The sequence below is a fragment of the Streptopelia decaocto genome (genome assembly GCF_964273445.1).
Source record: "Streptopelia decaocto genome assembly, chromosome: 1".
Taxonomy (NCBI): Eukaryota; Metazoa; Chordata; class Aves; order Columbiformes; family Columbidae; genus Streptopelia; species Streptopelia decaocto.
Window position 1 is genome coordinate 192732451 of NC_138663.1, and position 21290 is coordinate 192753740.

A 21290-nucleotide genomic window follows, 5' to 3' on the forward strand; every position below is an offset into this window, starting at 1 on the left:
ATTCCATGAGTTCCAGCCTCATACACCTAACTTTGTAATTCTAGTTTCTTGGTCCTTGCATGCCTGATGAAGTAAAGCACTATGTCAGTAGCATCAGTTCTGTCTCAAGTATTAATGTCTACACGAGTGCCCCTTGAGGAAGGGGTGACCAGTAAGAGCCATCTGGTCAGCACCAGATAGCCCCTTTCAGGAGAGATGGGGTATTCCAGCTTTCAAAAGGAAATGAGTGAAGTTATAAATTTACTTCAAATCACCACTGCACTTGGTAACTCGCACTGTTTTATGCAAAACCCCTGAAGAACAGAAGGCGAGCAGATGGTAAAGGGCCACAGAAAGAGTCGTCTGTTCCTAAAGAGACAATAACAAGAAAATATATACTGTTCTGTAGGACTACCTTTAATGTAAGATTTTGTATAATGTAGCAAAATCTCATTTGTCATCCACCCTTCTTATATTCAATTACAAAAGTACCATACTAGGTACAACAGCAGATGCCATGGTAGTGCATAATACATGCCAAATACAAACACACTGCATTATTCAAGATGTCCACCTTTTTGTCACATTTAAGTGGTTTAAATGATCGCTGATATATCTATGCTCAGGGAACTTGGATCTCGTCAGGTTTTTGAAAGCTTCCCATCTTGCACGTCTCCCTTCTGCGTTATGTCTGAACTCCTGTTCCCGCGTCAGGTACGGTCGACTCAGCCAATATTCATTCTCTGCTTCGATTTCCAACCTTCGGATCATTGCCTGCTTCATTGCAAGGGTAATCACCCTTGGTCGCCTGTACTTCCCAATCCATTGTTTTCCAGGAATTCTCTTTCGGAGTAATACTGTTGTTAAAAACATTATGCCTTAAAATATAAATGAAATATGAAATTCTCGTTACCTTAGGGACAAAATTAAAAATTTAACAAAAAAAGTGAAAAATCTACACACTCCACTGCCTTTAGTGGCTGTTCTAAAGTCTGAAGTTCAGAACCTGATACAACAAACCATTACATGCAGTAGACAATACAATGACATATTGGAAACAGATATTTAGCTAAACAGTTAACTCCTCCTTACACTGAGAGTAAGGCATGTCCTCTATAAATTATTCATGAAGAATCCAGTCCCAAATACTATTAAAGGATTCACTTTATTCACTCCAAATAGCTACACTGTCAAAACAGGGAGTACTTCCAGGTCCACCTGCTAGATCTAGATCCTGATCTGGCCTTTCCTCAGCATTAAGTTTTGAACTACGGCCTCTCCATAAACTTAGTAGTGTAGAATTATCCAGTCTTGGTTTTGAGCTGGGGGAAATCATGTTTGCAGAGAAAAACAACATCCTACGTTAGAGCAACCAGCATTAAGTAGAAAGCACGGATACAGTGTCCAACATAATACAGAGGTGTGACGAAGGCAAGAAAGGCCAAGCTACATTCAGATGTGACACACACACTCTCCATTAACCTATTTATTAGTCCTAAAAATGCCCCACTCCTAGGTCTCTAATTACACAACACCTCCATCAACTAGTAAGTCAACCAGGCACTTGAGCCCAGCATAAACCAGCACTACCGCTGAGAAAACCACCCCGACAGGCCCCGTCCCCGCGGTGCGGGCGCTCCCGCGCTCCGCTCCGTTCCGCCCCAGGAGCTCGGCCGTGCGGCTCCGGGGCCGCGGCTGCCGCAGGCCCGGTTCCCGCGGGCGGGGCCGCGCTGTCCGCCCTCAGGCCGGCGCCCGCTGCAGCCCAGGCCGGCAGAGAAGCCGACGTGCCCACCGGGGCCCACCGGGACCCTCCGGTGCCGCAGGACCCACCGGGACCGCCCGGAACTCGGCAGCTCCAGGCGGGTCTCGGCCCGCGCGGCGCAGCGCTGCTGCTCGGGGAGAGGATCCCCTGCCTGTTCCTCTCAGGGTTATCTCCAGCCCGAGGGACACCGGAGCCAACCGGCCAAGACACTCCGCGCTAAGGGCTAAGCAGCGCCCCGAGCCCTGCACCACCGCGCCCTTCCCCCTCACTCACTCACCGCCTCCGGTGGCGGCTCCGGCCGCACGGCGGGAAGCAAGATGGCGGCGGACGGGGGCGCTGGGCGGCCTGGTCTCGCGAGAGCTCGCGCGAGATGGGCGGGGCCTGGCGGGGCCAATTGGCCGCGCGCTGCCCGCGGTTTAAAGCTGCGGGCGGCAGTTACCGGCCCGGCTCTCGGCTCCTCTCTCCCGTCTCTGAGGCCGCTCCCGGCGCTGGGGCAGCTGTTAACGGCCATTAGCGTAGCCCGGGGCTAGTCGTGGGGAGCGAGGCTTGGGCGGCCCTCACCGGGCGGTGCTGTCGCTGTTCCCCTGGGCTCCCCTTCCCCGAGGACCATGTCGAGGGAGTTCTTCGGGAAGCTACGCGCGCTGTCCCTCACGCTGGAGAAGGAGGCGCGGCAGCTGGAGCGGGCCCTGAACCGGGAGGACGCGGGTAAGCGCGGGCCGCGCCTCGCCTCCTGCCCGGGGCACCGGGGCTCCTGCCGGCCAGTCCGGCCTGCCCCGGCAGTGAGGCCGCGAGTCCGGAGGGTGGTCTGGAGAGGGGGTCCCGGTGACTCGTGGCGATGGGGCTGGGGCTGATGGCTCTGCTGGGACAGCTCCTCGGGACTCCTTGGTTTGGGTTCCTGCCTGCCCTTGTGCCCCTTTGCTCCTCTGGGCCTGCGGAGACAGGCCCTCGGTGAGCTGGTGGCTCCGGGGATGGGCCTGGGGGTAGCTCGGCAGGGTGTTACTTGGGCTTCCCCTCTTACCAGTGTCTCTCCGAGCTACTCTGTGTGTGTGTAGGTGAGTTGTTATCAGAGGGAATCACATTCTTGCTTTTACTCTTTCCATGGATTGAGACAGGAAAACACATTGGTGTTCTCTCTCTGCATAGATAACTCAAGCTTCTAATGGGATTTATTGTTGTACTATGTCTTGGCAAGTAGCAGGTGTTCTCTTTTACATTATTTGCATTAACCTTCATTTCCACTGAAAAAAGTAACGATCACCAAGTTGGGTAGGAGTGTTGATCTGCTGGAGGGTAGGAAGGCCATACAGAGGGATCTGGACCAGCTGGATCATTGGGCTGAGGCCAATTTTATGAGGTTCAACAAGGTCAACTGCTGGGTCCTGCACTTGGGTCACAACAACCCCAGGCAGCGCTACAGGCTCGGGAAGAGTGGCTGGAAAGTGCCTGGTGGAAAAGGATCTGGGGGTGTTGATTGACAGCTGGATGAACATGAGCCAGCAGTGTGCCCAGGTGGCCAAGAAAGGCCGACAGCATCCTGGCTTGTATCAGGAATAGTGTGGCCAGCAGGATCAGGGCAGTGATTGTTCACACTGTACTCAGCACTGGTGAGGCTGCACCTCGAATCCTGTGTTCAGATTTGGGCCTCTCATTATAGGAAAGACAGTGAGGTGCTGGAGAGAGTTCAGAGAAGGGCAACAAAGCTGGTGAGGGGTCTGGAGCACAAGTGTGATGAGGAGCGGCTGAGGGAACTGGGGCTGTTCAGCCTGGAGAAAAGGAGGCTGAGGGGAGACCTTATTGCTGTCTACAACTACCTGAAAGGAGTGTGGAGGGTGTTGGTCTCTTCTTCCAAGTAACAAGCGATAGGACAAGAGGAAATGGCCTCAAGTTGTGCCAGGGAAGTTTAGATTGGATATTGGGGAAAAAAATTATTCACAGAAAGAGTTGTCAGGCGTTAGAACAGGCTGCCCAGGGAAGTGGTGGAGTTTGGACAAGGTTCTTAGAGACATGGTTTAGTGCCAAAGTTAGGTTAGGTCATGATTGGATCCTGAGGGTGTCTTCCGACTGAAATGATTCTATGACTGCTGTATGTGTGAGCAATACTATCATCTGCCCATGTGCAAACAAGGTGGAATAATGCAGCTTTTTGTTGATGTTTTTCAGTGGTTCCTATATAACTTTTTTTTTCCTATTTTTATTATTATTTCAAGTTCAAGCTCTTTAAGGATAAAAATTTAGCATATATAATAATCCTTGATAGCTCAGGCATCTACATATTGTACCAACATCAGCTATACATTAATTTCTACAGTATTAGCTGCAACGGTAAAATGGAAGTCTGGGCAGTTTCTCTGTGTAGTTTAACATACTGTGCAAGTTGCAGTCTCCTGCTGTGTAAAGTACCTGATATTAACTAAATTCTCTTTTATTTTCTTTATCTTGACTCTCTTTCTCTAACATATCACTCCAACATGTCTAATATAGGAGATTACATTCTGATATGGAAGGTAATTACATGCTGAAATGCTAAACCCCCTTTTTTCTTTCCAAACCCTTTAATGTGAACATGCATATCAAAGACTATGAAGATGAACCTCCAATAAGAGTTTTACATGACCTCCATTGTGAAATCAGGACTCTGAAGGTAATGTCTTAACACTCTTCCTTCTTGAAAAATTGGGGGGAGGGTTGTTCCATAAACTCATGGTTCTTTTTTCATCATTAAGCCACAATAAAACTTCGGTAGTCAGCAATTTTGACCATTATTTTGTTCATCTAAGTTCTTATAATGGCTGTGGATATCAGGCTAATCTCAATAACTTTTGTGTGACTTAAACAAGATTTAGCAGCATTTATTAGTTTGCAATCACTGTTATTGCTCGGATCAGCAGGGGACAAAGGTAACAGGGAAGTTGTAGCTTTGCCAATGTCTAGGTATAGGGGAGAAGGGTTCAGGAGCAGCAGCTCCCTAGAGAAGAGGTGTGCTTGTTTGTGTGCAATGACTAGCACTTTGAATATAGAAAGTCTTCACAGAAGTTTCAGAACCTTCAGCCATTGTGAAAGGTCTTATTTCTTTAATAGAAGTAGGAAAAATGGGCTATAGAAATAATTGAGAGGTAAGCTAGGGTATAAGCCTGAGGTTCACCATCTGCTCTGCACCAGCTCTTTGTACATGGGAAGTAAGAGTACAAGCTAGTTGCTGTTATCTCATATTTTTGTGGAGTAAAAGAATAATTTTTGTTTGAGAGGTTACCAGTAAGTAGTTATACGGTGAATTGTCATCTTAGTTTAACTTTCTAAAGTTTTTGGTACACTCATGCCCTATATATTCATGATATTCATATCATATATGATATTTTCTAACCTAGTTTTCAGGTATAGATAAGACCTAAATTTGCTGCTTATCCTCATCTGAATTGAAATTCAATACTTATTCCCAAAACACTTCTTGTGTAAACAACTACCATGTGGTGATCTGAAAACCGGTATTTCTGTTTCCATCTCCCCACTGCCCCCAAAGGAAGAAGTTAATGCCAGTCTCGGTAGGAGTTGCTCTGAAAAACAAGAAATTCAGGAATTTATTAAGGCAAGTGAAATATTGATGCAAAGAAATGTGGCAGATCTTGGAAAAATAAAAGACCTGTTTCAGAAATATGGATACAAACCACATGTCAAAGACTCTACAGGTAATATTTCTTGGCAATACAGTATGTAAAGACAAGTGTAATTTTCTAAAATGTTTCTCTTTAGCTATGTGTATATTTCTATTAATTAAGAGATCAAGTGCATCTGTGTTATTTGCTTTATAATAATATCCAGAGGGTAAAATATTCTGTTGCAATTGGTGCCATAAGAATAAACCATAATACAAAAACTTAGTTAGATCTCCCGGTGTGCTTTTAAGTTAGTGTGGGGGGTTTTTCTCCAGTAGTATTTATATTCAGGAAACACGTTAGCAAACACGTTTTCATAACCCAGAGAATTATGCTGCTTCAGCTTCTCATGCATGGGAAACTATTGCAGATGTATCTAAATTAGTTTGTATTCATATGTGATGATTCCATTAATTTAAGTCGCTGTAGAGAAAATGTTAAAATAATGTGCTCCACAGCACAAATGGGACAAGAGAAGCACATATGGGGATTAGGTGACATGTGACAAGCAGTAGTAGTTTGTTCATTGGAGGGGAGGAGATCCTTAATCCAGTGCACACACACCTGTGTGAAAAATCCTGATATGCCAAATGAGTTTAAAATACTATAACTGTCAGTACTACACTTACCTCTTTAGATTTCGAGGGCCCAATCAATCTCCAGGAAGCCTTTGGCAGGGGATACCTTAACCTTCCCCTGAGCATCATCCAGTCATTACACAAAACAAAATTGTGGTCATGGACCATGTTGACCTCTGACTTCAGCTACTACAACTCTTTTAAAAAAGATATGGCAGAAAACTCGAATTTTATAGTACCTTCCTTCCTCTACCCTTAAAGAAAAATCCAAGCAGAGCTACAAGGTTAATTTATTTTTAAGATGTGGTTTTTAAGCTAAGCATATCTGAATATGTAATATCAATGCACATAAAAAGTTAATGCCTCTGCTGTATTATTTTAAATAGTTTTTTTTTCTACTTCGTACATCAAGCAGAAATTCACAAATATTTTGGGGTGTTTTGGTTTATCTAACTAGAGAAATGTACAAATTACTTGTTTGCTTATTTCTGCAATGGACTTTTCTCGTTACCTGAAATCTACCCTCTTTCATGAGTTTTCAGTTGCTGCTTCATAGTGTTTCTTCAATACTGTTTTTCTGAAGAATGAGTATTCTAGTGCTGTGTGCAGCCTTTGTTCTTTCCCCAAAAACATTTTCAGTCATATACAAGTTTTGGTTTTGCAATCATTTCTGTTGTATATTTTAAATGAATTTCCATTGTTGTACTGAAATTAAAACAAATATATTTAAGATCAGTACTTCCTGCCTGCTCCCTGCAGGGAGATGAATACTATTAAAAATACACTTGGGTAAAAATATTTCAGTTCCATTTTTCCTAGAAATAATATCTACAAAGACAGCAGAATTCAGTAAATGTGTGACCTTTATTGGAAATATAGCTTAGCCTGACATGAGCCTTTGATATCCACTGTAGCTTCAGGTTCAGTGCTTTGAAATGAAAGGAGGAATCTGTTTTTTACACTAGTAAATTAAAAAAAAAAAAAAATTGGGAGGGAAGTCCCAATTTATTTTATAAATTTTTAAAACAGAAACTTCTGACATAATTTTTTTGTTTTTGTTATTTTCTCAAACAGAAGAGGAGCAAGAAATTAACAGTGATTCAACCGTGTCTGTCCAGAATAAATCTGATGAAGAAAAAGCAGATGATGTACCTCCCCTTCCTGCTTCTACTGAGAAGCCACTGGTACCCAAAGACCCACTGCGTAACCCCCAGCTTTCTGATTTTGGTCTTTCACAGTATGCTTTCTCCAGGCCTTGGAGTGCAGGGAAAGGACAACATACAACAAATACCTATCAAGAAAATTCAAAGAACAAGACTCCACTAAAACCACAGACCCCCTGTGCTTTGGCCAAAACGCCAAAATGTACGCTAAAGATGGATGATTATGAGTGTATAACACCAAAACTTGAACAGTTCGGCATTAGTGAACATACCATGTGTATGAATGAAGATTATACAATATCACTTCTTCGTAAACCTGCTCAGTCAAGCAAGAAGTAAGTAAATTACTTTAGTTCAGATTTTTTTTTTCTACTGATTTTTCTGTAGTTTCTTCTTGCTGTACTAACTTCTTGCTGCTATTGCTCTTTTCTTTAAGCAGGTGATGTGTTATTATATACCATCTGGTTAGTCCTGTGTCTTTACGTGTGCCCTTTGCAGTGCCAAATGCTGCCATGAAACATCTCTGATACACTCCTTCCCTTGACGGTACTACAATAAGAATCTTCCATACACAATCTGTTTACAAAGGGAAAATGCACAGTGTATTTGTAATCTTTTACTTTCCTTAACCATGGATTTGAGGACACGTTGTCTGCAGTAAATATTGCATAGCAAATTTAAAGGTTTCAAAAGCTTTAGGAATGTAGACCCAAAAAAAAACTTCTAAAGCATTCAGTAAAATGCCTCATTGTAGAAACAGTGTATTATCTCTTACGTTATCCAGCCCCACCGTACAAACAGCTCTTTTTGTTCCTGTCTTCTGTTGAAAAAACACCACCAGATTTTCACTCTTCTAATTAAAATTAAAGAAAATAATTTGCAGCAGTGAGGTGTAGAACACCTTAGCAGTAGAAGTATTTTTCTATACTTCTAAGGTAGTATAAAGGTAGTTAGATCATGTTTTTATAGTTAGTATTAGCAACACATTCAATTTTAAAAGCTGACAGTATTTAAAAGAAACTCACTGTTCTGCTGTTAAATATTTGGTATTTAGAGAAATCATTCAAAAAGAAAACAAGAACTGAATTCAACACAAGTTGTGGAAATAATAATTTAACTTTTTTTTAATCCCTGATGTTTGCAATATAAGCACAGGTGTGAAGTTCTTCAGAACCACACCAACTTAACTGACTATTCCTCAAAGATTCATTTTACTACACTGGTTAAATTTTGAGTGTTTATAATTTTAAGATTACTAGGGGGAAAAAGGAAAGTGAAAAGAAACATTTTATTTTAAAATAGTTTGGGTATCTCCCCTTTTGAATAGTTATGTAAATACTGTAGTATCTATGAAACTTTACAGTATTGGAATTGTAACAACAGGAAAACTGTTACTGAATCCTGAAAATGATTAATTCAAAAATCATTCCCTTTCAAATAATATTTTGAAAATCATTTCAGCTTATCACATAGTTTAAGTTCTTTTGATATCTGTAACTTTTGTGGTTTTGTACTACTTTTCGTATTTAATGAGAACTGTTTTAATTGTGATCTTCAGCTTTAATTATGGCTGTAATTTGTAAATGCATACATCCACTAACGTAGACTCTATTTCTGTGCTTCTAGTGAAACAATTAGACAGCCCACTAGCAATATTTATATATAATACCAAAAAAAAAGAAAAGAGATAAAAACCACACTAGCAGTCTTCCATGCACCTAATTATAATATTAAAAATTTGTTGAGAATTAGTTAGAGCGTTATTGCATCATCATTATTAATGACCAAACAGATGAATACGCACTAGTTGTGTTAGAACTGTGTTAGGTCTTCAACTAAGTTGTGTTAGTGAAAGCTGCGTATGGATTCGGAATTAGTAGTAGATGTGAGAGGTCCTGATGTTAAGTCATTAGAGCTAAATGGCATTAAACTGTCTTTTAGCTTGTTTTGTTTGTTTTGCAACGTTAAATTAGAGGTAGCTTGTGGTTTGATCAGAGGGGCTGAAACAACTGAACAGGTTGTTACCTCCAAAAAGCACCAGTCTTGCCTCTTATTGAGAAGGATCAGTGTGTTAAATGGGCAGAATGCTAAACCAGCATATTTATTTAAAAATAAAAAAAAATTACTGAATAATGTGCAGAATCCCTTCCCAAAGGATCAGATAAGTAAAAAACCTATTACAAATGAGGTGGCCTTATACCTGTAGTTTCCAGGTATGATACAAAGACAGGTAATAATTCTGACTTTCTTATAGACAGCCCTGCCCTTTCATATCCATTGCTTGTGCCAGCCAGGCCTTGTACCTAGCTGAGATCTGTCTTGCGGCTGTGTGTTGTGTGAAAACTACTTTAAAATTTCATCTCAAATCCTCCAACTTTGGTTTTCAGGTTTTGGGTTTTGAAGCAGGTGAAAAGAACAATCTGCTTCAGGGCTCCTACTACAAAACTAAAACCGAAAGTAATTAGGAAAGAAAATAAAGGGGTGAGGAAGTGTCTGAAGAAGAGTGTTTGTTATATTTGTTCTTCTCCATTGTAAAAACTAAAAATCACATGGGTTTGAGTATCCATAATACTTCCAAGGCAAAACTGACTTGGAAAATTACTACTTTTTTTTTTTTTTTAAGCTTAGGCTTTTTGTAGAGAAGCCCTATAGCTGGTTCTCATAGTTAAGATAACTTTTTAAACAATTAAAATAAATTTCTTAAAGACACACTTCTGTGTAGAGTTTAGGTAAGCTTCCACTTTTTGTCTAGTATTGTCTCTTAACTGCCTACACCCTTCTTCCACTAGTTTATCTTGGATATGAAAAAGGAAGTTTAAAAAATTTGGTTTCTAGTTTTGTAGAATCGATATTAAATGGCTTTTCCCTCTGAAGGCAGCTAGTGATTAACATAAGTAAACTTATTCAAACTTAAAAACTGAATTAAAAATCTTATAGTCTTCACAATAACACTAGTAGGTTAAGAGCCAATGTTAGAGAAGTTCCTTTTTCCCTGTGTCTCCCATAGCAGAAATCTAACAGCCAAAAAGATTTCCTCTTTTTGTTTAGAATTTTGTAGACAACAGGCAATTCAAAATAAAATAGACTGTACCCCCAACACAGAATTGATCATCTGGAACAAAGAACATTGATCCTACCCTGGACGTCTTTTGTTTGTTTTTTTCATTTTGCATGTTTTGTTTGTGGTGGTTTGGGTTTTTTTTTTTTATTCCTTGTATTTAAGTCTTACTGTATTTGATAAGGATGAACCGAAGATTTGCATGCTACTAATTGCTGCAGCAGAATCATAGATGAAAAATCGTGTTTGAGGAAATGAATTTTTGCCTTGCATGTTGATGAACAAGTATTAGAAAAGTGATCAGGTGGGCAGTATTCCTTTAACTGTGATTTCTTTGTATTACTTGAGAGCTAATTGAGGGGTTTGTGTTTCAGGTTACCAAAAAAATATGATCGTGAAGTACCAGGACTGACACCCAGGGAAATCATTGTTACTCCTGGGCTGAAAACAAAAGTAACAGCTGAGAACAGTAAGTTAAAAATCTGTGTAATAAATATACATATGTGGTTTTTTACATAATGCATGTGTAAATGCATTGTAAACACACAGTAAACTTTTAAACTGTGTTTTTAGTTAAATACAGTTAATTCAGGCCCAGTTATTGTATGAGTACTGATGTCTTGAAATGAAATGTTGGTTGCTTCTAGCAGAAAGTTTCTCACTTCATTATAAATTTTTGCTCATTCTCCTACCCATATCCATCTAGAATTATGCAGAGGGATCCATAATTTTGTAACTGCAACTTCATGTGAAATAAAAATACTGTTTTGCCAATTTAGCCTTTTTTTTCTGAGAATACCTATTAGATCTGTTTAAAGATAGGAAAGAAACTGTTTGAAATAAGATAATGAGACAGTAACTTAGATGTTTCAAGAGTACTGCTAAAACTTCTTTGAGAGGAGATGTAATATGTTCTTTTGAAAATGGTGAAGATCTTGAGACAAACATAATGATAATTGAATATATGAGAAGCTGAAGCGATGCTGACTCAAGTTGGGCTTTTTCAGTTATATTTAGTAGTGGGGCAAGATTTATTACTTTTTTACATTTGCTGCTTTTATGGAATTCTGTAATTTGGATGGTTCTTCATACTAAAAATATCAGCTAAACTGATACAGTTGTTTTAGAATATGCAAATCTATGAAAAGTGAATATACTTAGAAAAACAAACTGGGGCACTGGAACTGATAATGTTTGTGTGTGTGTGTGTGTATGTATATATTTTTATGATTTCCCTCCTTAATTTCATCAGCTGACTGGATGGCTTCTCCTATGGTACTTGTGTTCGGTACTCCTGATGTGAAAATCCATTCGAGAACGAATAGCACAGTATTATCAAGGTCACTGGACACAAATGAACTGCCCCTTCCCAATCAGGCAGAAACACCACGGGTCCCAGATTTTGAAACAAGATGGCTAAAACCAGAAGCTAAGGTAGTAAATAGCAATTACACACATTTTCACACACTTTTTACCATAAGCAGTTTTTCAAATGTCAGTTTGGGATTGTTTTCCAATCCTATTAATACTTTTTCTTATGTCATTGTAGAAGATCTTTCTAGTGGTGATTTTTTGTAAGAACATTTATTAAATAATTTACTAAATCAACTGAAGACATTTAATATCTCTTTTGCAGCAGGTAAAGCAGGAGGAAAAGATTGAATCAGTGACAAAGAAGACAGCCAGAGAAGACAGTATTCCTTTCGTTATGAGCTCTGATGAGTACCTTAAACATCTTGAAGACCCTTCTCCTCCCAAATTAAAACACTATGACCAGTTACTTGACACTCCTCCACTACCAGAAACAAGAATACCAGATGATATTCTACAGGTTAGCTAATATACCTTTTTTTTCAAAAAAAAAAAAAAAATTTAATATAAAAATAGTAACATTAAAAGGGATTAGTTCTATTAAATTTTGTTCTTCAAGAAGAAAGACTTCTCTGCTACTTATTAAAACTGTGTAAACAGTAATCTTGTTTTGAGTACTTAGATAATTATTTTTATTCCTTTTTATGTTTCCCGTAGATTCTCTCCAAGTATAATAATAAAGCAGACTCTTCTAAATCCAAGGAAATGGAGACCAAGGCAGGAAATACTGCAAGATATGAAAGTGATTTAAGTGATTACTGCAACAAAGAAAACAGGTATGATTCAACTTTACAAATTTGGTTAAGTAATTTAATTTGGAGGAGCTACGAGGATTGTTTAATGCATTTAGAAACTCATGCAGCTGCTTGCTCTTCAGCTACCAAAATAGCTCTTGTGCTTTGACTAAATAAGTGTCCTTTGGCATAGTATCTGACTGCCTTTATTTTAAAGAACAAATTTTACAATTGATTGTGTGTTTGCATCCTCTCATCTTTAAAAAAATAGCTTAAGTAGAGTTTTACTGTTTTATCTGTAGGTATATTTTGCTTTGTGGCAACCAAAATGCCAGTGAATGCTTTCTTCTGAGTAAATTTAGGTAATAAAACTAAGGAATTGAAGAAAACTGTATAAGTGACATGGCCGATTTCATGGTTGTTTTGGCAAAGACAAAGTTCTTTGAAATACAAGGCCACCTTATGAACAACATGAGATGAAATTAGTCTACAACTAGTATAAGTAATCTTCGAACAATGGAATAATGGCTTTGAAAATAACTCAATCAATTTGAATAGAAAGACATTCTTCTGATAACTTGATCAATTGTAGATATTCCTGATTCAATGCAGTGTATAGTACACTTGTTGATTATCTGTTAAACTTGGGGTCAGTACAGATTACTTAGGTAAGAGATACAAGGAATGTGTATGGAGTCAAATAATTATCACAGCAACCCAGAATGAGACTGATAAAAGTAGGCGTCTTAATATATTTGGAGTTGGAATCAATTTGAGTAATCAGAGCAAAGCTCTTGCATTAGCTGACCCTTCTTCTTTTTTTCCCTTGTCAAGAGAATTTTAAAAAAAGGTTTTCAAGTTTTTATCTTCTGCTAATTCAATATGTGATTGAGATAAGAAGTTCATGAACTCTTCTGGATATATTTGCAGAGGATATCCTGGATTTCTCAAGCCCAAAATTTGAAATCAAGCTGAAGACGTTGAGACTGTTTCACATTCACGATCTTCTTATCACTGAATTTTAACAAGCTCAAAAAGCAAAAGAAAATACTAGTGGGAGGGAAAAGCCAAACAAATGAGAAGCTTTTTCAATAGAGAAGGTTTGATGTGTATCTTTCAGCCAGACAGATGAAGCAGCACTAAGCAGGAGGGGTTTCACAGCTACTGCCTTGCCCTGAGGCAGGCCAGATGTCCTGAAAGGGAAATAGAACCAGCAGCACTACTGTCCTGGGCCTTGTTGCATTCCACCCCCCAGCCCCCCTCGAACTAATTAAATTCTCAAAAGGGCTTGTAAATGTCTTTTCCTTAAACTTGAGAACACCTGCACTCCGCTGTCCTTTCTCTATTAGGGAACTGCAGAGTTGTACACAGCAGTTGCTGGGGTTCTCACCGTGAACCACTTGCATGATTTTTCTTGCCTAATAAACAACATTTTCTGCTATATTTCATAGCTATTTCATTAACTAATATGAAAGGAATTCAATTACTATTTCGAGATACAAATTATCTTCAAGATGACATTTGAAATCTTAAAATCTTCTGATCTACTCAAGCTATTATGACATGATGCTGGCATGAAATTTCTTGGAATCTAGAAATAAAGTTTCACTAATTAGTTTTGTTTTTTCTTGCCTACAGTATTACCATAATATAAGTAATATTGCTGTTTGTATTTAAGTTCTTGTTTATAGCAAGACCATTGCTCTCAAGTGGACATAATAACAGCAGCAAAACAAAAACTAGTTTTAGTTTCTGGTGCTTTACCTTTGAAAATGTCTTAGGTTTCAGTAAGGCCTAAACAGTAGTTTGAGTGTTGTGGGTAGGGGAGGGAAAAGTTGGTGCAAGGGAAAGCCTGAGCAGCATTGGAAAGCTGATCTGTGTTCAAAATAAGCTGGGGCGTAGGGTGGTGGAAAGTTGTATTTTGTTTTGTGTTTTTCCAGCTCAGATCAGTTCTCTCACACAGGTGGCTGTGTGGCCACCTGACAGACTGCACAAGGTCAAATACTAGAACAAGCAAGGATGTAGCCATGGGGCTAGAGGAGAGTAAAACCACTTCAGGCTGCTGAAGGAAGGTTTGTCCCATTGCGTGCACTAAAGTAATAAAAGTGCACTAAAGTAATCAGAGTGGGGATAATGCAAAAGAACTTAAAACAGAAGTTATGTGTTGGTTTGTTGGGGGATGAATCTGATAAATCCAGTGGTCTGTCAGAAACTGCAGTTTGGATAAACAGTAGCTAAATAAATAGCAAACAGCAGTTCTGTAAGGGATGGTCGTCACCTGAATATAGGCAAAATTGACTCAGAGTACGGTTCTGTGTTGTACATAATTTATTGTAACTGGGGGCTGCTTCCACTAGAGTCTGTTCCACCAATTCTGTTGCACAAAATCTAGGAGTTGTGCAGCTTTGCAATAGATTCCTTCAATTTGCTGAGCCAGTGAAAGGCTGATTTTGTTTTCTCTTCTAGTTTGCCCTCCCCAACAGTAATCTCAAAGTCAGCTTCTACCTGTGTGAGTGCTAGATCAGATATAAGGGACAGGTGAGAATGGGATCCCATCTACTAGCAGTAGCCTGCAGTCAGAAAATATTGAACCCAGCCCAAAATGGCAGTTCAATTTTTAGGAATATCTGGGGATCAACCACCACAAGTCCATGGGGCTGGATGGGATCCACCCCAGGGTACTGAGGAAGCTGGTAGAGGTGCTCACCAAGCCATTTTCCATTGTTTATCAGCAGTCCTGGCTGACTGGGAAGGTCCCAGTTGACTAGAGGTCAAAATGTAACATCCATCTACAAGAAGGGACAGAAGGAGAATCCGGGGAACTACAAGCCTGTCAGTGTGACCTTGGTGTCAGGGAAGGCCATGGAGCAGATCACCTTCAGTGACATTATGTGGCACGTACTGGACAATGAGGCTATCAGGCCCGGACAGCATGAGTTTATGAAAGGAAGGTCTTCCTTGACTGACTTGGTCACCTTCTATGACAAGGTGACCTGCTTAGTGGATAAGGGAAAGGCTGTGGGTGTTGTCTACCTGGACTTTAGTAAAGCCTTTGACACTGTCCCACAGCATTCTCCTGGAGAAACTGGCAGCTCATGGCTTGGACAGGTGTATTCTTCACTGGGTAAAAAACTGGCTGGATGGCCAGGTCCAAAGGGTTGTGGTGAATGGAGTCAAATCCAGTTCATCACGAGTGGTGTTCCCCAGGGATCAGTGTTGGGGCCAGTTCTGTTTAATCTCTTTATCAATGATCTGGAGGAGGGGATTGAGTGCACCCTCAGTAAGTCTGCAGATGATACCAAGCTGGGTAGGAGTGTTGATCTGCTGGAGGGTAGGAAGGCCACACAGAAGGATCTGGACTGGCTGGATTGTTGGGCTGAGGTCAATTGTATGAGGCTCAACAAGGTCAACTGCTGGGTCCTGCACTTGGGTCACAACAACCCCAGGCAGCGCTACAGGCTCAGAAGAGTGGCTGGAAAGTGCCTGGTGGAAAAGGACCTGGGGGTGTTGGTCGACAGCTGGATGAACATGAGTCAGCAGTGTGCCCAGGTGGCCAAGAAAGGCCAACAGCATCCTGGCTTGTATCAGGAATAGTGTGGCCAGCAGGACCAGGGCAGTGATTGTTCACACTGTACTCAGCACTGGTGAGGCTGCACCTTGAATCCTGTGTTCAGATTTGGGCCCCTCATTATAGGAAAGACATTGAGGTGCTGGAGAGAGTTCAGAGAAGGGCAACAAAGCTGGTGAGGGGTCTGGAGCACAAGTGTGATGAGGAGTGGCTGAGGGAACTGGGGCTGTTCAGCCTGGAGAAAAGGAGGCTGAGGGGAGACCTCATTGCTGTCTACAGCTACCTGAAAGGAGGGTGTAGCATGGAGGGTGTTGGTCTCTTCTCCTAAGTAACAAGTGGTAGGACAAGAGGAAATGGCCTCAAGTTGTGCCAGGGGAGGTTTAGATTGAATATTAGGAAAAAAAAATACATTCACAGAAAGGGTTGTCAGGCACTGGAACAGGCTGCCCAGGGAAGTGGTGGAGTCACCATCCCTGAAAGGGTTTAAAAGACGTGTAGATGTGGGTGCTTAAGGACATGGTTCAGTGGTGGACTTGGCAGTGTTAGGTTAACGGTTGGACTTGATGATCTTAAGGGTCTTTTCCAACCTAAACAATTCTATGTTCCTATGGAAAGGATAGCATTTAGTTTTCCTTAGTCTGCTGTAGTTCCTTTTTTTTTTCCCCCTCGTGTTTTTAATCAAATGTGTCAGCTAACAGCCGATCCCATTTGTTGTCAAAGGTTTGTCTCAATTGTTCTACATGGGAAAGCTCTTAAGGCAGTCAGGGCTTTCTTTGAAGTATTTTTCCTGAGGTTAAATACAAATATAGATCTCATAGTGAAATGCAACTTGCCAGGTGGTTGTCAATTGGATAACTGACAAGCACCACTTTTATTGCCTCCCATTGTGCTTTTATTGATTTTTTTTTTTTTTTTTTTTTGGTCCAGGCTTCCTTAGTTATTTAGAACATCATGGATGCTTTAAATTTTCTAGATGTGAGATATGCTTTGTTCCCTGGTGTCATTTTTCAGATGTTCCAGTACTTGTGGTGGTTGCATGTATGTGCGCTATCAAAAGCTGTAGCTGGTGTTGGAGCTGCCTTGTATTTTGGAAGTACCTCATTTCCCATAGGACAGGAATACAGAGATTGTGGCATTTGTAAGGAGAAACAACAAGATCCAGTGGCCATACTATGGAATCACATGTACTTTGCTCCACAGGAAAACAACTTTCCCCAAGAAAGACATCAGTCGATGCTGGCTGTATTATCTGTCAACCTACATGCAAAGCCCCATGCTGTTCTTAGGGTAATATCCACATTTACAAACAGGCAGTTGCCATCATGGTAGAGAGCTGACCAGGCCTGTGAATTCCTCTGATCTTGTCTAATTCAAGTTGAAGGGTTTAAAAAAAATAAAAGCCGAAATGTGCCCACACAGGAAATGGTTCATGGAAGAAGATGCTCTGTTACACCAGCATTTCTCTGAGGGAGAGATCACATGAAAGATTGTTTGCAGAGTACCCAGCAGGAGGTATTCAAATACTTTCATAATTTTGGCATAATTCTGGGCTTTAAAGCCCTGAGGTTATGCTCCCTAATGATTGCTTACGCAACTGCTGTAAACCAAACTAAGGCCTTGCTGCAGGGTCCCACCTTTCCTCTCCCAGCACAGGTCCCACACCCTCAGTTGCATCACTGCAGCTCTGGCTGCAGGGGAAGCCACTCCTGCTTGCCCGGCCACCAGGAACTAATTGTTGTTTTCCAAGGTTAAATTATTCATGGACTCTGCACACTGACCCAAATCACTGCTCACTTGCAAAGGCACTGGCGGGTGTTGAGGCAAGAGAAGGGGAAGGGTGTGGGGAGTGGGATCCAGGATATCCTCCTGCACAGCAGTCCAAGCTGCTCAGGGAATCGTATCCGAGCTGGCTGGCTGCTTTGGTGAGGTTTCCTGAGGCTGTTGTTCCGTGAGCGCTCCCATGGCAGCTGAAGTAATTCCTCTTCTCCACCCTACCACTCATCACCCCTTACTCCTCCCGGGAAAAACTACTTGGGTGGTTTTACATTAATTGGGCTGGAAGGGACACAGCTACTCTGAAAAACCTCACCCTTGGAAGAGGGCCCTGTAAATGCAGGGTGGTGTTTGTTCCTGGCCATGTAGGCTATTGTGGTGCAGGTGGGGCCCTTACTTCAACCTTCAGTGCTTCTAAATGCACGTGCTTCTCTTCTTCCTTTCAAGTACAAGCCTCCTGCTTCCCGGTGCAGCTCTCACACCAACGGCAGCAGGAGTGTGGTGTGCTGGGCAAGGGCTGGGGGATGCACAGCCCCAGCTGTGTGAGGGGTCACCTGGAACCACTGTTGGGGCTCTACCCTCCTCTCCTATGAAGCCTGGGGTGTGTGCTTCATGGCTTTCAGCTAGAAGACCTCAGCAGACTAGAAGGAAAAGGGTCAGTTATGCTGGCTCTTACCTCTTGTTCAGTAATGGAGTGATAGGTCTTCTACATCTCCCAGATGTGCACAGAGAACTCAAGGTTCAAAAAGCACACATAGCATGGGTGTCTGGGCCAGGTGCAGTTTCAGGTCCCTGTTAAAGATCCCCAAGTCTCTTCAAGCTGGAAGACACAAACTCATGTTTTTGTGGGTGCCTGAAGCACAGGGTGGGGAATTCATTCCTCCGGCAGCACCAGAAGGAGCTCACCCAGAGGTGCCCTTGAACCTGTCACTTGGAACATGCGCTGGATTTTCTTGCTGAGTGTTGAAGAGGTCAAGTGGGCTTTTGGGCCAGGATGTCTCTACTTAAGCCTGTCAGTTCTGTGAGACTGGAAATACCCCAGGGAGGGTCCTGAAAACCGTGTCCCCTTGAACTCAGCCCTTAGCCATTTTCTGTCATCTCCAGCACCTTGCCCTGGGCTGCCAGGCAGACATCCCCCTCATCCCAACAGGTCCTTGTGGCCAGGCACAGCGCCAGCTGTGCACAACATGACATGACATGGGTGTTTTACAGCTCACGTTCCTCAGGCTCCTGTTCTGTCAGAGAGACTGATGCTTTTTTTTAACCCATCTGGTCTGCTGTAATGTCTAGACACAGGGGCTGAGACAAGAGCAGCAGGTAATTGGATCACTTTGGGTTTGGCAATTTGTTTCTTAGCTGTCACTTCACTTACAGCACTGTTCTTTGAACGACCATAGCTGTTATCGTGCATTTGTTCTGACACAACTGGGTTTCTGAGAGCTTCTCATTTTTCTACATTTTTCCATAGCAAGAGAATTTGCTGATAATGCTTAATGTTTCCCTGCTGTATCACAACTGTTTCTGGTTTTGAGCAGGGCTGTAAAGTAAAACTTACTTAATCCTCCACAACTGCTCCAGTCAGATGGTGACCATGGTACCCAAGCGAGGAGTGTGCCCAGGCTATTGACAAAGTTTGCATATGAGCCTTGTCCTTGCTGCTTAACTAAGCAGGGAATTCACTCAGATGCCCAGGCATTTGTCACTGGTTAAAGGCAAACTGAGCCCCTCTGAGGAAGGACAGGGACGAGGTGAGGCCTGAAGGGACTCCTGCAAGGGGGAGGCAGGTGTGGTGTCCCTGGAGGGCCCTGGGCAGGAGGCGAGAGCTGCCTGTTAGGGCTTTAACCATCCAGAAAGAAAAGGGAAAAAAACCCATGTCATCCATTTGCCTTGATGAGGGACAAAAATTCCTCACAAACTTGCTGCATACAAAGCAAGACCTGTAGATTGACAGATCTGGATGTAGTGTTGCCTACACCACTCTGCTTTCTGAGCATATGGGATTGCTCACGGTTGTTGAGTTTTGAGACCATGTTTTCATTTCCCTGAACAACAATCCTGTATGTATTTTGCTCTTTTTAGGGACTGACATCCTTCCTCAGCTTTTACAGTAACTTCAAAAGGGACAGACGCAACCTTATTACTATGAGTAAATTCCCTCCTGTGCAGGAGCTCAGCAGATGACAACTTTCACTTACCATTCCACCTCTTGCAACATCTGGATGTCTGTACCCTGGTGCTGTCTGTTTTCACAGCTGCTCGCTGCATCTCGATGTCTGAGTTCAAAACTGCTGCTGTTGGTCTGGATTGGACCAAGGGTTGGACTCGATGATCTCTGAGGTCTTTTCCAACCCAGTCGATTCTGTGATTCTGTGATTGCATCATGGATTTTTGAAGTAGTGAACCCCTAACTCTAAATGTGTTTAGGGTCTCAAGTGTCTTTTCCCATAAAAATAGGTACAGAAAGTTGAACTCTCCTCACTTCTGCATTACCTTTCTGAGTGAAGTGAAAGTATTAGAGGGCAAACCTCTTTCATGAGATGTTTAGCCCAAAGCAGCCACGGAAGAAGTCAGCTGAGGTTTGCACTTCCATGGCAGTCCCGTGAAGGTGAGCTCCACACCTAAGCAGTCAAGCTGACGTATCTGCTACTGAAGGCGGTTCTGCATGTTCAGTTCCTGGTGATTTTGTTCCTCTTTCTCTGAAGACCTGCCCCAGGCTGGACAAGCACAAGCCCTCACTGGGCCACATCTCTCATTCCTACAGAAAATCCAAGCCGCCTCCCAGAACAGCTGAGTCACAGACAGGGGCTCACTTATTGCTGTTGCCTTATATATTGACCAGATTCAATTTTGAGAATTATCCTTAAATGCAATTAAAGCAAAAACCAGGACACAAAAATGAGGAAATGGCCATATTCCTATGTACCGCTAATGGCAGGTCTGTCCTTGCCTTTGGGGGGAGGCTGTGCAATTCTGTAATTACAGGCTGGTTACTGCAGGGCTCACTCATTTCGCAGCATGGATGACACCCTGTGGCAAGCAGGCCGCTTAGCAGTGGTCTTCACTTTTCTGTCTGCCCAGGTCTACAAGGTTCCAAAAACCAGACAGCTGAGCTGATGGTCATGACCCAGCACTCAGGTGACAGGGTCCTCAAGCCTGACCAAACCCACCCCTGAAGTCACTGAGCTGTTACAACACAGGGGCAGCTTTGTGGAGAGTGTCCCCTTCACACCTCCTTCACCCTGGCACAACACCCATCCCACCTCTGGCCACACTAGACCAGCTCCATTGCCACTTCCGGGCTCACAGTCCTTTACAATGCAGCGTTTATATCAGGGTTGTCACACTTATTTTCACCAGGGGCCACATCAGCCTCGCAGTTGCCTTCAGAGGGTCAAACGTAATTTTAGGACTGTATGAATGTAGTAGTTAGAAAGTCTTAAAATTACCTTGGGTCCTCTGAAGGCAACTGTGAGGCTGATGTGGCCCCCCGTGAAAATGAGTGTGACACCCCTGCTTTATACTGTCTTTTCTTAAGCTCTGTACAGTCTCAGGGGAAAATGTCATTCAGATGCAGGTGATTCTGCAAGCAAAGGTCATTCATGAAGGCTGAAATCACAACTCCCTAACTTAGAAGCCAGAGAAGGGGGACAGAAA

General features: G+C 42.2%; 2 protein-coding genes and 1 long non-coding RNA gene across 5 annotated transcripts; 2 read left to right on the forward strand and 1 right to left on the reverse strand.

Moving 5' to 3' along the window:
• Nucleotides 1-375: 375 nt before the first annotated feature.
• MRPL57 (mitochondrial ribosomal protein L57) lies at nucleotides 376-2104 on the reverse strand. Of its 2 annotated transcripts, none has more exons than XM_082043168.1 (2): nucleotides 2019-2104; nucleotides 376-857 (listed from the first exon to the last, which is right to left on the reverse strand). In XM_082043168.1, the coding sequence occupies exon 2, from the start codon at nucleotides 850-852 to the stop codon at nucleotides 541-543; it is 312 nt and encodes a 103-aa protein (XP_081899294.1). In that variant the 5' UTR covers nucleotides 853-857; nucleotides 2019-2104; the 3' UTR covers nucleotides 376-540. The 2 variants fall into 2 exon arrangements, with proteins under 2 accessions (XP_081899294.1, XP_081899295.1); XM_082043169.1 differs by having other exon boundaries at nucleotides 2011-2076.
• Nucleotides 2105-2181: 77 nt separating this feature from the next.
• Nucleotides 2182-13910, forward strand: SKA3 (spindle and kinetochore associated complex subunit 3). 2 transcript variants are annotated; one of them, XM_082043162.1, is made up of 9 exons: nucleotides 2182-2446; nucleotides 4318-4382; nucleotides 5259-5424; nucleotides 7044-7467; nucleotides 10565-10659; nucleotides 11443-11624; nucleotides 11827-12021; nucleotides 12219-12337; nucleotides 13226-13910. In XM_082043162.1, the coding sequence occupies exons 1-9, from the start codon at nucleotides 2350-2352 to the stop codon at nucleotides 13257-13259; spliced, it is 1377 nt and encodes a 458-aa protein (XP_081899288.1). In that variant the 5' UTR covers nucleotides 2182-2349; the 3' UTR covers nucleotides 13260-13910. The 2 variants fall into 2 exon arrangements, with proteins under 2 accessions (XP_081899288.1, XP_081899289.1); XM_082043163.1 differs by having other exon boundaries at nucleotides 11830-12021.
• Nucleotides 8257-8814, forward strand: LOC309435200. The gene is made up of 2 exons (XR_014183127.1): nucleotides 8257-8494; nucleotides 8612-8814. It is a non-coding gene; the product is annotated as an uncharacterized lncRNA (long non-coding RNA).
• Nucleotides 13911-21290: the final 7380 nt, after the last annotated feature.

What these genes read in the sequence shown, in the direction of transcription:
- MRPL57 (XM_082043168.1), bottom strand. Translation starts at nt 852, where the DNA reads ATGTTTTTAACAACAGTATTACTCCGAAAGAGAATTCCTGGAAAACAA.
- SKA3 (XM_082043162.1), top strand. Translation starts at nt 2,350, where the DNA reads ATGTCGAGGGAGTTCTTCGGGAAGCTACGCGCGCTGTCCCTCACGCTG. An exon ending in AAAAGTAACAGCTGAGAACA is followed by an intron (nt 10,660 to 11,442) that starts GTAAGTTAAAAA and finishes TAATTTCATCAG; the next exon opens with CTGACTGGATGGCTTCTCCT. An exon ending in TACCAGATGATATTCTACAG is followed by an intron (nt 12,022 to 12,218) that starts GTTAGCTAATAT and finishes TGTTTCCCGTAG; the next exon opens with ATTCTCTCCAAGTATAATAA.